Here is a 16423-nt window from a genome sequence, read left to right on the forward strand (position 1 = left end):
GTTTCAAGACATATATTCTGTATGGCTAGAACAAGCTATTCCCACAGAGCAATATTAACTAAATCCCTAGTAACAGGGGTGAATACATTATAAGAAGTTATTGGCCAGAGAGGACACAGAGGTTACCTAACTGTTAGAAAGTCCTGTATTTCTTCTTGGTTGCCCACCAGAACTGGATGATAAACCATATTTATGATGATGAAATGTAGTTCAGGTGCACAATAGAGAAACCACAGTAAACTACATGTTTCTCCCTTGTTGTGTAACTTTCATAGTCCCAGGAAATGCTGTGATGTGTGCTGGGGGAGAAAAGGCATTGATGGTCTTATCCTTTCATGAATTCTATCATCTAATACCCTAGCCTAACAAACATGATGTGTGCACCTGCACAGTACACACACTATTGTATGTAACTAAATGCTTTCAGATTGGAGTGGAGGATCACTCCAGAGGAGGGAATTCATGAGTAATACTTTAAACATGGAAAAAAAAAACTAGCATCGAGATCAATCACAGGCTCTAACTGGTAATTGAATACTGTTACTAAAGTGGATTAGTTGTGGGAATCCTTCTGGAATATGCCCCTGACACAAATGAGAGTAAAAAAGAGGAGATATTACCCATGGACTAAAGCTAAGATGGCTCCTGAAAGGAGCTGTGATTTCATGTCTAATTTATAGTCTCATTTTATAATCTAAAACCACAGAGTGGAGTGAGCAAACAACCAAGACTTTGCAGAAGCATACATGGCAGTCAGCTGGTTGTTTAGGGAAACAACCTATTGTTACAGGTATTTCTCCAGGTCATTCATTTCCAGGTAGCAAATGAAGTCATGCTTGGAAAATTTGCAGTGCAAGCAGTTCTTCTACTAAATATATCAATAAATTGGGGTCAAATACTACATCTTTCCTGCCTTATTATACTTATAAATTACAATTGTCAAACAAAACTCCATATAATTATGTATGTTTATATACATTGACAATTGGTGCCTAGAGTCTTAATTAGAAATACTTCTTTAAAGGGACTTACAGTGACAACAGATTCATGGACAGCCAATGTGATGTGAGTAAGTGAAGACTACTAAGCCTTAAACAAGTCATTTATGCCAATCTCTACTGCTTAGAATGATGGGACCAACGAATAGGAAGAAATTCTGTGAAATTTCATTATCTGTGCAAGATGCAGCAATCACAGTCACACACATCAGGGGAAGTGTGCGCTAGGTCTGCTCAAGAATGGGCTTTACAGCATTGAATATATGGATGGAGGAGGGGATCAGGGTCTTTGCTCTCACTTCTGAACTATCTGGGAGAGGAAAAGGCATTCTCTTTAGTTGCATAACTATTGATAAGCCCAATCCTATGTCCAAAGGTATGGACCTGAGCAGCAATTCAAAAAACAAAATGTCATCCAACTGTTAAGTGACTAACATGGATTTGGGGAGGAGATTGATAGTGTGGGTGGGAATGAGAGAAGATGTGATGGGAGAACATTAAGACTATATTATAGTAACATGAAATTGTCAAACATATTGGTCAATTATTATTCTTTAAATAAATGAAAACAAACATAAACCAAAAAACCCCAAAGTGCCCAAATCCATGGGAGACAGTGAAATACGTACTACGTGTAGTTTTAAAAATGATTTTTTTGTGTGAATGTATGTTCTGCCTGCATGTATCCTACATGAGTACCTGATGCCTGTAGAGACCAGTAGAAATCTTTTGATTAAAAAGACAAAAATAAAGATTTACAGTTTTTAGGATATACCTCCAACTTTTAGCACAGGTGTTTAGAACCCAGAACATGCTCCACCAAACTGCAATTGTCAAATCTCACTTTTTTCCTTGAGATTCTTTGCCATCTTCTGAAAGCCATTCTACTGAAGTATGGCTACATGAGAAGACTCCACTTATGCCAAGTACACAAAGTGATGAGTTTGGAGGACAATGTACAAGCTCATGAAGCCATCACTACAGTCAATGCTGGAATCCAAATCTTATTTCCAAAGGTTCCCTGTGCTCATATTCATTCTGCTACTCCCTTTCTTATTCATTTTCTTAATCAAACAAAATCTCTCCCTTTAATTTAGAGATAATATTCATTGAGTCCAGAGATGGTGATGATGCATTTGTCCATCTATTCAACTCTGAAGCAGTAAGCTTGGGGCAGATTAAGTTCACAGATTACATATAACCAAGATTATCTAGTTAACATTAATATTACACAAATCATCCAAAGCTACCTGTGTGAATTTACCTTGAATTGCTTTATTTCTAAGCCACCATCATGGATTTCAAATTTTACAGTTCTAGTTATTTAATAATGTCTCTACATTTCTCTTTTTACTTGTTCAGCACTGTTTGCTTTATACAGTATCTAAACCTCAGGGCTATTTCTCAAGAAGAGAAAAGCCTCAGGCAATAAAATCCCAAGTGTGTATCCATGGAACTCCTAGTTCACACAGTAGTCAGAGACAGGAACCACTTTCCCAGTACTCCTTTATCATCTTTATCATGTTGCTGTCTTGTCAGCCTGTAGGCTGTAGTTTGTCAGAGGAACTTCCTCAGGGAATTCTGACTGTTCATCTACCAGTTTTTGTGCACCACTGTCTCATAGCGTGTATAATGTTTTGATTCAACAGAGACGTGTAAACACCTACCCCATTCTACCTCAGAATCACTTAACCTTGAAAGTGCAAAGAAGTAACTGCACAGATACTTCTCCATCCCATGAAGTTCACGTCTCTGAACACTAACTATTCATTTGCCAGAAAACTTCTAATTTTTGGTACTCCAACATTGTTAGTCATCTAGGATAGGACATGAAGATGAGAAAATGTTTATGCACACTGAGGAAATTCTTATTATGTATATTTAGACACTACTATTGCTATCACCAAGAATATTAAGATGTCCATTGTATCTTCTAGCATCCAATGCTAAAAGTACTACTTCCATCACAAACTGACCAGTGTTCAGTCCAATAAAACTGTCAACATGGGTAAATCTAACATATTCAGTTTTGGCTGAGCGAACACATACTTAAGTAAAGTTCACAAACTTGGCTAACAGGACTCCAAGGCTGAAAGCTATCTTCATTTCATTGTGAGGAGCTATTGGTTTGTGTTTTATGAGGACGGCACAATATTGTTCTAAAATCACAACAGTTGATATTGTGACTCATAAGGAATTTCACATAGTACAGGCCTTATCAAGACATTATCCTTACTTAAAAAATATGCTCTACATTGCTTAATAGCCCAAGTGAAATGTCACATATTCAAAAATTAAACCTGCTGAAATGCCTTCTCCTGATTTAGGCTGAATCATAATCAAGTCTTTCAGGTAATGTGACACATCAATCAATGTCATGTACTAGGTATGGGGTACCAATTCAGCACTCTGAGTGATTATAGGTGGTAATATATGTAAAATATAATATACATATACATATAATCTGGAAGAAGATAAAGGGACATTTTGACATCTAGTCCTCTGAAATTCTTCAATGGAACAGGCCCATGGAATTTACATACTATACCACCACCTAAAGGATGTAAGTCTATGACATCTTAGGACTTGCACTTTTTTAATTCATCAAGTTAAAATTACATGATTATCATTATCACGTTATATGGTGGGATTCATTGTGGAATGCTCAGAAAATCAAAGATTTATCAGCATTTAGTATGAGAAACAGAAAGGGATTCCACATAAATATTCATCAAGTCAAAGAATGTGAGATGCTGTGCTTTTAGACAGCTTCAGTTTTATCAATGAACTACAGTAGATTGTTCACACTGCTCAACTTGTAAAGGATAAGCATGCTTAGATGTCCCTTAATCTTCAACATTTCAACAGGTAACCAGCAGAGGTAAACACAAACTCAGAGGAAGACCAGTTAAGTTGGTAGTCAACACACCTTACATGTTCTGAATATTTAAAGCGAAGGAACTCAGAGAATACTGGAGAAAAGGGGGAGGAAGGATTGTAGGAGCCAGAGGAGTCAAGGATACAAAGAGAACATATCCCACAAAATCAGCTAAACAGGGTTCATAGCAACTCACAGAGACTGAAGCAGCAATGCCAGAGCCCTCATGGGTGTGCTAGATCCTCTGCATATCTGTTGTGGTTGTTTAGGTTGAGTTTTTTGTGGGAATCCTAACTGTGGGAGTAGGGGTATCTCTGACTTCCTTTTTTTTGCCTCCTCTTGAGACTTTCTTCCTCCTACTGAGTTGCCTTGTCCAGCCTTGATACATGGGTTTGTTCCTAGTCCTTTGCATCTTGTTATGCCATGCTCAATTGATATCCCTGGGAGGACTGTTTTTTTTTTTTTTTTTCTCAAATAAAACAGGAGCAGTGGATCTAGGAGAAATGGGAGATGTGAGAGGGGAATGGGAGGAATGGAAGGAGGGGAAACTGAGTTTGGGATGTGTGGTAGGAGAGATGAATAAACAAAAATTAAAAAATAAAATAAATGAATTCAGGATCATTTACACGAGGTTCAAGTCATAGAAAACTTGTAGATGGCAGAATAACCCTATAAAGCACAATGTCTCCTTCTCAGCCTATAGTAAATATTTTATGTCTATCTGTATGTTATACATCCTAATTATATGAACAATTTAGATATTTTAATGTATTTTCATTGATCTCATAAATGAAAGTCTCTGCACCATAAAATTAGTTTGTGAAAAATAAATCAATTATAAATCAGCAGTGATACTAAGGACTCTGTGTCCAGGCTGAGGAGCAATAGATTTTATCCTGGTGTTTTAGCTAATTACCAACACTTGACTAATTCCCTTTAACATTTCCATGAGTCTAACTTGGTTGACAAACATTTCTCTCTATTTGACAAAATAATACATTATAACACTACTCTCTTATTTGAGAGAGCTATTGTATGGACATCTTAGACACTGATGATCAAGCCCATACTGGTTCATATGAGTCCACCCATCAGAGACTAATTTCCCTTTTTTGCTTAGAGTATGTAGCTTTTGTCTCAAAAAATATATTACATTGTTTTTCTGCTTTTTTTAATGCTCACACTCAACCTATCTTCTTAATTTAAGCAGTTCAAGGGCAGATTATTCTCTATTATAGTTTTATATACTGAGGCCATGTAAAGGTTGCTTTCAACAATTGTGATTTGAATTTTCCCTTCTGAAGTAAAGATCAAAATCTAATGGATGCCCTTTACATCTCCCTTCTCATTTTCTTGATATCCAGGTTTGCTATTTTGAATGATGTTGCCCCCTTGATCTCATATATTTGAACACTTGATCTGCCTTGGTGGAACTGTTTGGAATGGAGATGAGTTGTGGTCTTTTTAGAGGTGGTGTGTCAAGGGGATGAGCTTCTGTCTGCCTCCTGCTTGTGGATCCATATGTGAGCTCTCACATATTCCTACTGCCATGCCTTCCCTTAGCCACCATGAAATCTAGCCATCTGAAGTTCTAAACACAATTAAAGGTTTTCTTTAGAAGTTACCTTTATCATGGTGTTTCATCCCAGCAATAGAAAAGTTAATAAGACATCAGGATCACACATGCGAATAGGAATTCGAACAGAAGATACAACCAGTACTTCAGAAGTGAATATAGAAGGGGAGATGCACAACAACAGGGTCCTAATTTCCTGTTGCACACTTGCTCGGGTATCACTTCTTTGTGGATTCAGAATTTACAGGCTTCTTTTCTGTCCTAGTGAGAGCATTTCTTGTATATTGCAAATACAGAGGATTTACAGAATAGAGCAAACAAGTACAGATAATTTTGTTGATTGGTTTGAGGTTTATTGAGACATAGTCTTGCTGTTACTAGCTCAGGCTTCTCTAGAATATCCAACAAATCCCAGGCAGGCCTTGAATTTACTTTTCTGCCTTGGCTTTCCAATGTAGGGATTGTAGAAAAGCACATGGATAAAGATCCTCCTTATGAGGGAGGCCACAAAGCCAAGAATCAATACAGGCTATTGTCAGTTTTCTTGATTGTCCACCATAACTAGGACATAAATCCCTATTGCTAAAGACATAATTTCAGCTGTAATTCTCTATCTGGCTGGCTAGTTTTCATGGTTCTGGATGGAGCTCTTTAAACTTCTGGTGAAGAAAAATAGCAATCAAGTCTTGTTCAACTGTGGAATTCATAATCTACAATAATGGCAACCTGTATGCCAGGATGCTAACTTCTGCAATAATCCTTATCATGAAGCTAACCTAGAACTTTCTCATTGAATGTGTGACCCACTCTCTGGCAGAAAACTACTGTCTGATATTGCAAAGCTAGTTATATATCCATGGCTAGGAAAGTCATATGCCCTATGAGGTAACTTGCAACCGATATTTTTCTGAATAGGCATCATGTCAAATTAGCTTCTACATAGTTATATTTATACCTATAGGTTTGTTATTCTGTCATTCTTCACCAGAGAAATTCATTCGTTTAATTTTATAATTTAATTTAATTTTACATATCAGAAGTGGATTCCCTTGTCCCCCTGCCTTCCCCTCAGCCCCACTTCCCATTCCTATCTCCTCCAGGGCAAGGACTCCCCTGGGGATTCAGCTCAGCCTGGTAGATTCAGTCCAGGCAGGTCCAGTTCTCTCCTCCTTTCACCCAGGCTAAGCAAAGTGTCCCTGCATAGGCCCCAGGTTCCAAAGAGCCAGCTTAGTACTCATGCACTAAGGACAGGTCCCAGTCCCACTGCCTGGATGCCTCCCAAACAGTTCAAGCTAATCAACTGTCTCACTTATCCAGAGGGCTTGATCCAGTTGGGGGCTCCTCAGCTATTAGTTCACAGTTCATGTGTTTCCACTAGTTTGGCTATTCATCCCTGTGGTTTTTCCAATCATGGTCCCAACAATTCTCACTCATATAATCCCTCCTCTTTCTCGCCGATTGGACTCCTGGAGCTCTACATGGGGCATGGGAGTGGATCTCTGTGTCTGCTTCCATCAGTCATTGGATGAGAGTTCTACCACAACAGTTGGGGTGTTTGGCCATTCGATCACCAGAGTAGGTCAGTTCAGGCTTTCTCCTGACCATTGCCAGTAGTCTATTGTGGAGGTATCTTTGTGGATTTCTGGGGACCTCTCCAGCACTTTGACCCCATAGGAATAGGAAGAGAAATTCATTTTTTTGTGAGTGGGTGGTCCTTAAAGTAGAAACTCACAGCTTTTCAACTTACGAAGGATAACTATAGAGTACTCACACTTATCCTCAACAAAATATTTATATTGTGCCTACCAGGCTCAGGGAATGTTTCACAACAGGATGTAGAAAGATCATAAGAACCAGAGCATAGCAGGGAGTCCTGTAAAAAGTGCATTTTGGACATGATCAATGTAATGCACTCTTGAACTCATTGCCATGGTTACCAGTGCAAGATCTGTAGAAGATTGGATGTATCATTATTTCAACTTTCATGGAGGGGAGGGTGACTCTGCACTCTTTGTTGACAGACTAATAGGAGTTAATGGTTGCTAGGAAAGGGTATTACATTGTCTTTAGCTTAATGTTCCAGTCAATAACTCCCAACTCATATTCATACAAGCAAAAAGAAAGATAAACTCACTAAATCAAAGAAAGCATTATGGTTTATGGGGAGTATAGTGAATAGAATTTCAATGAGAAAAGAAAGAAGATAATGGGAGTGAAACTAAAATAAATCATGATTTACCATTTGAAATTTCCAAAGAATTCACTGAAAAAGTATGTTTGCATTAAATTAACTAAAATTCACAAAAGTTCAGGAGAAAAAAATAAATTTTCTCAACAGATAAAACAACAAAACCATAAAATATTGGAACATGGAAAAATATTCAAAACAACCAGAAAATATTAGCATAATACATAAGTTCTTACACATCAATAACTGCATATAATTGGAATAAATCTTGCAGTCAAATAGTAAAAACAGCTGGATAGAGAAAACAGTACAATTTGTCAGAAAGAAACATTTCATAAGTCAAGACATAGTCAGTGAACATACTTTACATAATTAGAAAATAAAATGGAGTAGGGAATGCTGTGGGATGGTCTATGTCAAATTACTCTGATTGGTCAATAAATAAAACACTGATTGGCCAGTGGCTAGGCAGGAAGTATAGGCGGGACTAACAGAGAGGAGAAAAGAAAGAACAGGAAGGCAGAGGGAGTCACTGCCAGCCACTGCCATGACAAGCAGTATGTGAAGATGCCAGTAAGCCACGAGCCATGTGGCAACATATAGATTTATGGAAATTGATTAATTTTAAGCTATAAGAACAGTTAGCAAGAAGCCTGCCATGGCCATACAGTTTATAAGCAATATAAGTCTCTGTGTTTACTTGGTTGGGTCTGAGGGGCTGTGGGACTGGCGAGTGACAAAGATTTGTCCTGACTGTGGGCAAGGCAGGAAAACTCTACCAAAAGGGAATGCAATATTTACATTATTAAAATGGAATTTAAATGAAAACCATTAAATGTGGCAAAAATAAAATGATTTTATCATGTGGTGTTTGAATGAGAATGGCCCCATAGGATCATAGATTTGAATGCTTTGTTATCAGGGAGTGGCACTATTTGGAAGGATTAGGATATGTGGTTTTGTGGGAGAAACTATGACTGAAATTGGGCTTTGAGGTTTCCAAAAGCCCAAATCAGGCCAAGTGGATTGTGCTTCTTGCTGCCTACAGATTTGTATGTAGAATTCTCAGCTACTTGTCCAGCACATGTCTGCCTGTATGCCACTACTTACACTTCCTGGCCTAACAAAGGACTAAACCTCTGAAACTCTGAACAAACACTGTTTGAAGGCTTTGAACAAACACTTTTTTTTTTTTTTTACAAGAGTTGCCATGGTCATGGTGTCTTTTCATAGCAATAGAATATTGAATAAGAAATACAGTAAAGGAGACAGTTTATTAGTAGAGTATATATCAGTTCCTGACTGCTTTAATGGATAATTTTGAGTCAGAAAGGCAGACAAGTCCTGTAGAATCAAAATAGGTTTTCACTCAGCTTTAACCCCATTATTCCTGGTCGAAGAGAGGGGATATGTTCACCATTTGCCTGAGACAAATGCAATATCATTGTTATTACAGCTGATGAGACCAGAAATGCATAACCAGTGAGGTGTAGCCATGGTATTCATGCTCCAAAGCCCTCCATTGTAACAAATAATGAAGAGTTCCTCAGCAGCTCTGTCTCACAGAGAAGTAACAGGTTTGGCAGCTGGGCCACCCCAACCAAAGGTGTTTTTGTTAAGGTCTGCACCACTGTGGGAGGAACATGTGAACCTTGGAAGCAGTAATATACTCCCAAATCCTCAGGCTCCACTCTGCTGATCTTGAGTGTGAAATCTGTACCTGACCCACTGCCACTGAACCTGTCTGGGACCCCAGAAAATCGGTTGGAAATCCCATAGATGAGGAGCTGTGGGGACTGGCCTGGCTTCTGTAGGTACCATTCTAAATAGGTGTATCCATTACTATGTACAACACTCTGACTAGACCTGCAAGAGATAGAGGCTTTATCTCCAAGACTGACAGGAAGGGAGAGTGGAGTTTGAGTCATCACAACATCCCCTCTGGAAGCTGAAATAAAGACAGAGAAGAAAAAAGTCATGGTCCAACTTATTGATTTTTTTAAAATTCATTTCAGTTTAGATGTTTATATTACATAAAATGCTTTATACACTAAAATTTGCTTTTTAACAATACGAGTGAACTAAAAGCCGTAAGGGTTTTCTGGCTGTTATTTAGACCATCCCAGTCCATCTGTGTCATAACCTGCATTGTAATACAGGTTCCTTCCCATCTGGGTCCTCCTTCTCACAGATGTAAATCTCACAGGCCCCATCCTGAAGGATAACATCCATCTTCCCTACATGAACAGAACCCATGTGATCAGCAGTGAGAGTAGGACTCATCCCCACTACCCATCCTTCTTTCTTGCTGTTCTTACCAGGAATTCTGAATACCAGCAGCACCAATAGCACAACAGGAAACTTCATTTTGAGGAGGCAGTGTGAGGAGACTGATCAGTCACTGCAAGAGGACTACTTTTAACTCACACTAAGAAGGGTGGGTCCTCCCTAGGGAGCAATATGCAAAGGCCTGGGTTAATGCTGCAGTACAGGCAGAGGAAAGTGTTATGAGGATTTTCATGATGGCCCCTCCTTCTTTATCAGAGTCAGAACAAAAGAATAAAAAGGAGCAAAGCTGTTTCTGTGTTCAAGAGGAGCCTCCTGGTGATTATCTGATGAAGGAGGGTGAAGATGGTCCACTGGTCTCCACAGTCCAGCATAAAGACCCAGAGGCATGAGTAACAGAAATTCATGTTGTTAGTGTGTAGGGGGCTTGAAAGTCCAAGATCAAGTACCAGGAGGTAGTCATTGCACCCTGTCTTTCAGAATGTACTTCTAGTTGTCCCCTTCCATGTCTGGCCCTCAAAGAACTTTTCTTGAAAGGATTATATTTCAGTGTGTATTCTTCTTTCAAAACACTATTTTCTAACAGTTTAACCATCTGAAAACACAGTTTATCTCATTTTGTAAATTTAATTTATATTTTGTCATGCTGTTATAACAGGGATATAGAGGTGGCTTTTGCTAAACACATTGAATTTTCACTTATACTTTCAGGTGCCCAAAATGTGTTACTGTAAACAAGATAAAGTCTGGTATCTGTACTTTTGTTTTAGGTAGCTCCCTTTACTTTTGCTTCAGAGTTCTGCTCATTTTGCATATAAGCATGTCAATCACTAGAGGATTATATGTTAAATTCGGTAGCACAAGGTTGAGTAATCTTAAATTTACTTAAGCTATTTTTCCACTTTAGGAGTAATGAAAGTATTAGGATATTTCATTCTTGTCTTAGTTAGGGTTTTTAATTGCTCTGAAGAGACACCATGACCATGGAAACTCTTTTTTTTTCAACAAAAATTAAAATTTAATACAATAATTTCATCATCATAATCTTAACTTCTATTCAAATTATATCTTTATTAATATATTATGTACATTACATGTCACATTTTAGTCTACAAATACATGACAGTCAATGGAAAATGTTTATTTTTCTGATAAACTTCATTCATAATACTACTCAATGGTATTTAAACTCTTATAAAGAAAACATTTAATGGAGGTGGCTTGCTTACAGTTTCAATGGTTCAGTCCATTATGATCACAAAGGGGAGCATGGCAATGTGATTATAGCTTAATTATCATTGACAACAGCTTTCTGTAAATTGCCTTTATTGTGTTTAGCAATGTTGGTTGTATCTCTAATCTCTCAAAGAATTTTATCATGAAGTGGTGTTGGATTTTGTCAAAGGCTTTTTGGGCATCTAATGAGATGATCCTGTGTTTCTTTTTCCTTCAATTTATATTATGTTTGATTACATCTACTGATTTTCATATGTTAAACCATCTCTGCATCTCTAGTATGAAGCCTACTTGATCACGGTGTATGATCTTTTTGATGTGTTTTTGGAATGGATTTGCAAGTATTTTGTATCTATATTCATTGTTTATTCTTTGTGTGATTAGGATATCAGGGTAACTGTGGCCTCATAAAATGAATTGGGCTATGTTCCTTCTGGATATTCCAGAGACCTAGGGTAAAACCAAACATGACTGGCAAAAAAGAAAAAAAAATCAATGAAATATTTCATAATGTTATTCTGCTCTAATCCTGTATTGGTGCCTTGTCCAGTCATCATCACGAGGCTTCCTCTGGCAGCATAAGGAACCAGGTCCAGAGACTCACAGGCAGGCATTATGCAGAAAGAGAGAATCCAAATTGGAGATTTTCTTCAGGTGCTTTGCTTCAGAGATTGGAAAACCCCGATGGAAGTGGGGAGAGGAAAGATTGCGGGAGTTAGAGGAGATGGAGGGTACTAGGAGAACATGGTCCGTTGAATAAACTGAACAGGGCTCAGGTGGGATCACAGAGATGGGCCTGAATGTGCTTGCAACAGGTCTTCTGCATATATATGATGGCTGTTAGCTTGTTATTTATTTTGTGGGACTCCTAACAGTGGAAATGGGTGTGTCTCTGAATCTTTCAGTCTGCTCTTGGGACTCTTTTTCTTCCATTGGGTTGCCTCTTCTAGCCTTTATATGAGGGCTTTGGCGTATTTTATTGTATCTTTTTTTTTTTTTTTTTTGTTTTTTCAAGACAGGGTTTCTCTGTGTAGCTTTGCGCCTCTCCTGGAACTCACTTGGTAGCCCAGGCTGGCCTCGAACTCACAGAGATCCCCCTGGCTCTGCCTCCCAAGTGCTGGGATTAAAGGCATGCGCCACCACCGCCTGGCATTTTATTTTATCTTATTTTGTCCTGTTTGGCTATCGTCACTTCGAAGTTTGCTCTTTTCCGAAGATGAATCCTAGGGAGAAAAGATCTTGGGGAAAGAGGAGGTAGGAGGAGATGGGAATAGTGGAAGGAGGTGAAACTGTGTTCTGGATGTACTGTATGAGAGAAGAATCTATTTTTTGTTTGTTTGGTTGGTTTTTTCATTTGTTTTTCGAGACAGGGTTCCTCTGTGTACTTTTGGTGCCTGTTCTGGATCTTGCTCTGTAGACCATGGTGGCCTCGAACTCAGAGAGCTCTGCCTGGCTCTGCCTCCCGAGTGCTGGGATTAAAATTGTGTGCTGCTCAGCCTCTATTTTCAACCAAAAAAAATTTTTTTGAAAGAAAGAAAAAAGGAAACATGACAAGGGCTTACAGAGATGGCTCAGCCTTGAAGAACACTTGCTGATGTAGCAAAGGATGTAGGTTATGGGCCCTGCATCTACACTGTGTGGCTCACAACTGCCTGTCACTCTCATTCTATAGTTTACAAGAAAGTGCCCATTTTGCCTCTGTGGGCACTTTCAGGTACATGGGGAACATACAGACAAGCAGGCAAGCTTGCTGTATAAAACACATAAATAAAACACATAAAAAATAAAAACAAGTATTTATAAAAGAAAATATGTTTATTTTTATTTAAGATTTTTTCATTCATTTTACATGCCAAACACACATCTCCCTCTCATCTTTCCTCCTGCTCCCATGCCCTACCCTTCCCTCACTTAACCAAACCCTAACTTCTCCTCCAAAAGTTAAGGCCTCCAATGGGGTGTCAGCAAAGCCTGGTACATTGGTTAAGGCAGGTCCAAACCCCTCCCCACTGCATCAAGGCTGAGCAAGGCAAAAGTCCCACCATAGGTAATGGGCTCCAAAAAACCACCTCATGCACCAGGGATAGATCCTGATCCCCATGTCAGAGGCCCCTCAAATAGGCCCAGCTACACAATGTGTCCAGTATGCCAAGGGACTAGTCTGACCCCAAGCTTGAGAAATAAGGAGTGTAAAGTCTCCCTAATTAATGTACATTAAAATCGACTTTGAAATAAGAATTTATGCAGTCATAGGAAGAGAAAATTATTTACTTTGACTTTTAAACTAGATCAAAAATTTATCTGCAGAAGAATGAAACATATGAACTAAGAACTCTAATTTTCAATGCTTCTCCAGTATGAAATTATAACAAAAATCAGCAAAATGTTGAGGTGAACTTTAAATGAAAATGTTGTAAGCATCAAAGACCACATAAAAACCTTTAAATTTACTTATAAATTTAAATCAAATTTTATTTTAGACATTTTGTTTCATTTTAGTTTATAGGAACCAAAAGCTTAGGTCAAGAGAGATATGAGAGAAGATAAAATCTCCTGCAGAGCCTAAAAACATGAGAGCAGTGTAAAATAATGTGTAAACATGAGCCATATTATATATGCAGTTTCAATGTGTGTTACTGAGTGATTTTGAGTATGTAACTATAAAAGTCCCCCAAATTTACCTAATTTCCAAAATTCACCAAAGAATTTAAAGTACAATGTACAGTCATTCTTTATCATGTTCTCAGTAGAGAAGTATTTCCCATTCCTTGCAAGCTAGTCTTTACCTTTTACATGTTTAAATAACAAATTCCCTTTGCTGATGAGCAAGATAACTGAACTCAAGAATGAATGCACACAGTCATGAGCAGCAGTGGGCCCGAGAACTCACCTTTCCTTGCAGTTCTCCTTCCCCTCTCCTTTTGTTCTTACTAGGGATCCAGGGCAACAGTATCCCCAAGAATTGAGCCAAGAGTTTCATTTGGAAAAATTGAATTAAGGAACCCTGGACATTTAAGGCGGGATCTTTAAAGCATGTATTTTTATAGATCTTCAAGCATTTATCTCAGACTTGTAAGTGAATGTCTCTAGGGAAAAATGAAGAAATTTCCTGGTGGGTGTAAATTGTGAAAAGGAGTCAATTTAAGGGTGAAAGGCCTGGTATGCTAGCCAAACAACATAAAAACAAAAACAAAACTAAACAAAACCCCAAAAACAACTCTATTAGTAAAAGCAAATGAGCATATCAGACATGACTCACATGGATGAGTGAGTTGGATTCTGAGATTCCAGGTTATAAATAGTAATGAGAATCCAAGTGAAACACACTTGTCACAAACTGACAATGGGGTCATTTGTGTCTTAGTTTGTAATCTGAATAGTCCTTCTTCTTCCTATCTCCTCCCAAATCTGGATATAACTTATTTCATATATTTTCAGTGTGCAAATTGTGTGTCCATGTGTGTGTTTTTAAAGAAAAGAACTCCCTGGGAGGGTGAGGTAAAATAATAATTTCAAAACCAAATTATTTGAAAGTATTCAGAGAATCTCTTACCATGCCTTCACTGTTGTCATGTGGACTGGCCTCTTCAGTGGTGCTAGTGCCTTCTTTGATTCACATGGGAAAATAAGTTCTTCATCTACCATCTTAGTAGGAAAGCTACACCCTGGAACCAAATTCCAAAGGACATCTGTCAGTGACACAGACATGGACCTCAGCCAGCCAGACATTGGTTTTTATCCAGTTAGCAATATCAGGATCAGGTTCTATCTTGAGGAGAGGGCTTTGAATGCAGTCTGAAAGTGGTTGTCTTCAGCAATAGGGTCTTATCATCAAGTTCTCAGGATGGTCAAGCACAGTGTAAATTGCCTATGATGTTTGCTTGCTTTCTAACAGATTTTCTGACAAGTTAAAACCAGATTTCCCATATTTGCCACTGGACTTTAAACCTCCCTCACCATTATTCCTGTATTATCCATAATATCACCTATACTTCTTTATCCTGCTGTCTTAAGATCTCTTTCCCCACTTTCCAACAAAGATTCCTTTCTGACTTTCTGGATCTCACAGGTTCTTGATGTTAAACAATCTAAACACTTAGAACTGTGATCCACAGATGAATGATAGCTTGTAAACTTTGTCTTTCTGGACCTGGTTGTCTCTGTATGTTTTGCAGTTCCATCCATTTACCTAAAATTTTCATAATTTTATTTTGTTTATATTACAACTTAATTTATTTGTGCATAGACCACCTTTTCATTATCCATTTACTAGCTGAAGGACATCTAGGGTATTTCTGTGCCCTGGATATTGTGAAAAGAGCAACAGTGAACACAGATGAACATGTGTCTCTGTGGGATGAAACAGAGTCCTTTGGGTATTGTAGCTAGAGAGTTTTCTCTCCAGGTCCCACCAATCCCCAGCAGTCTGACAGCCCACTTATAAAATAAACACACAGATGCTTATATTATTTAAACTGTTTGTCCTAATGGCTTAGGCTTCTAGCTATCTAGTTCTTACATCTAAAATTAACCCATTTCTATTAATCTAAAAGTTGCCATGTGGCTCGTGGCTTACCAGTATCTTAACATCTTCTCATGGCAGCGGCTGGCAGTGTTTCCTTGACTCAGCCTTCCTGTTCCCAGAATTCTCTTCTCTGCTTGTCCCACCTATACTTCCTGCCTGGCTACTGGCCAATCAGTGTTTTATTTATATAGAGCAATATCCACAGCAGGGTATATGTTCAGAAGTGACATAGCCAGATCGTATGGTAGATTTAGGTTGATCAGGAACTGCTGCATGGATTTCCATAGTGGCTGCACCAGTTAGCAACCTTACCAAGCTCAATGAGAACCACTGCCCCTCTTTCCTACATCCTTGCCAGCATTTCATGACTTTTGTTTTCTTAAATAGTCATTCTGACTGGGGGAAGATGCATTTCTATGGTGGCTCAGAATGGAGAATATTTTTAAAAATATCTCTTAGCCAGCTTTTTTTTTTCTTCTGACGACTCTCTTGTAAGCTCAAAATTAATTGGACTTTTTGTTCTCATGTTATTTGCTTTTTTAAGATCTTTGTACATTCTTTTCTTGTTTTTGTTTTTGTTTTGTTTTGGTTTGCTTTGCTTTTGGTTCTATTGTTTTCCAAGACAGGGTTTCTCTGTGTAGCTTTGGTGCCTGTCCTGGGTCTCCCTCTGTAAAGCAGGCTGGCCTTAAACTCACAGAGATCCTCCTGGCTCTGTGTCCTGAGCACTGGGATTAAA

At 38.4% G+C, this 16423-nt stretch overlaps 1 gene segment (V, D, J or C); it reads right to left on the bottom strand.

Annotated features, from left to right (window-relative positions):
- Window positions 1-9142: 9142 nt before the first annotated feature.
- On the bottom strand, window positions 9143-10007 carry LOC131906375 (Ig kappa chain V-II region 26-10-like). The segment is given in 2 exon segments: window positions 9143-9588; window positions 9959-10007. Coding segments are annotated over 2 exon segments (495 nt in total).
- Window positions 10008-16423: the final 6416 nt, after the last annotated feature.

Source organism: Peromyscus eremicus, chromosome 3 (genome assembly GCF_949786415.1).
Source record: "Peromyscus eremicus chromosome 3, PerEre_H2_v1, whole genome shotgun sequence".
In the NCBI taxonomy this organism is placed as follows: Eukaryota; Metazoa; Chordata; class Mammalia; order Rodentia; family Cricetidae; genus Peromyscus; species Peromyscus eremicus.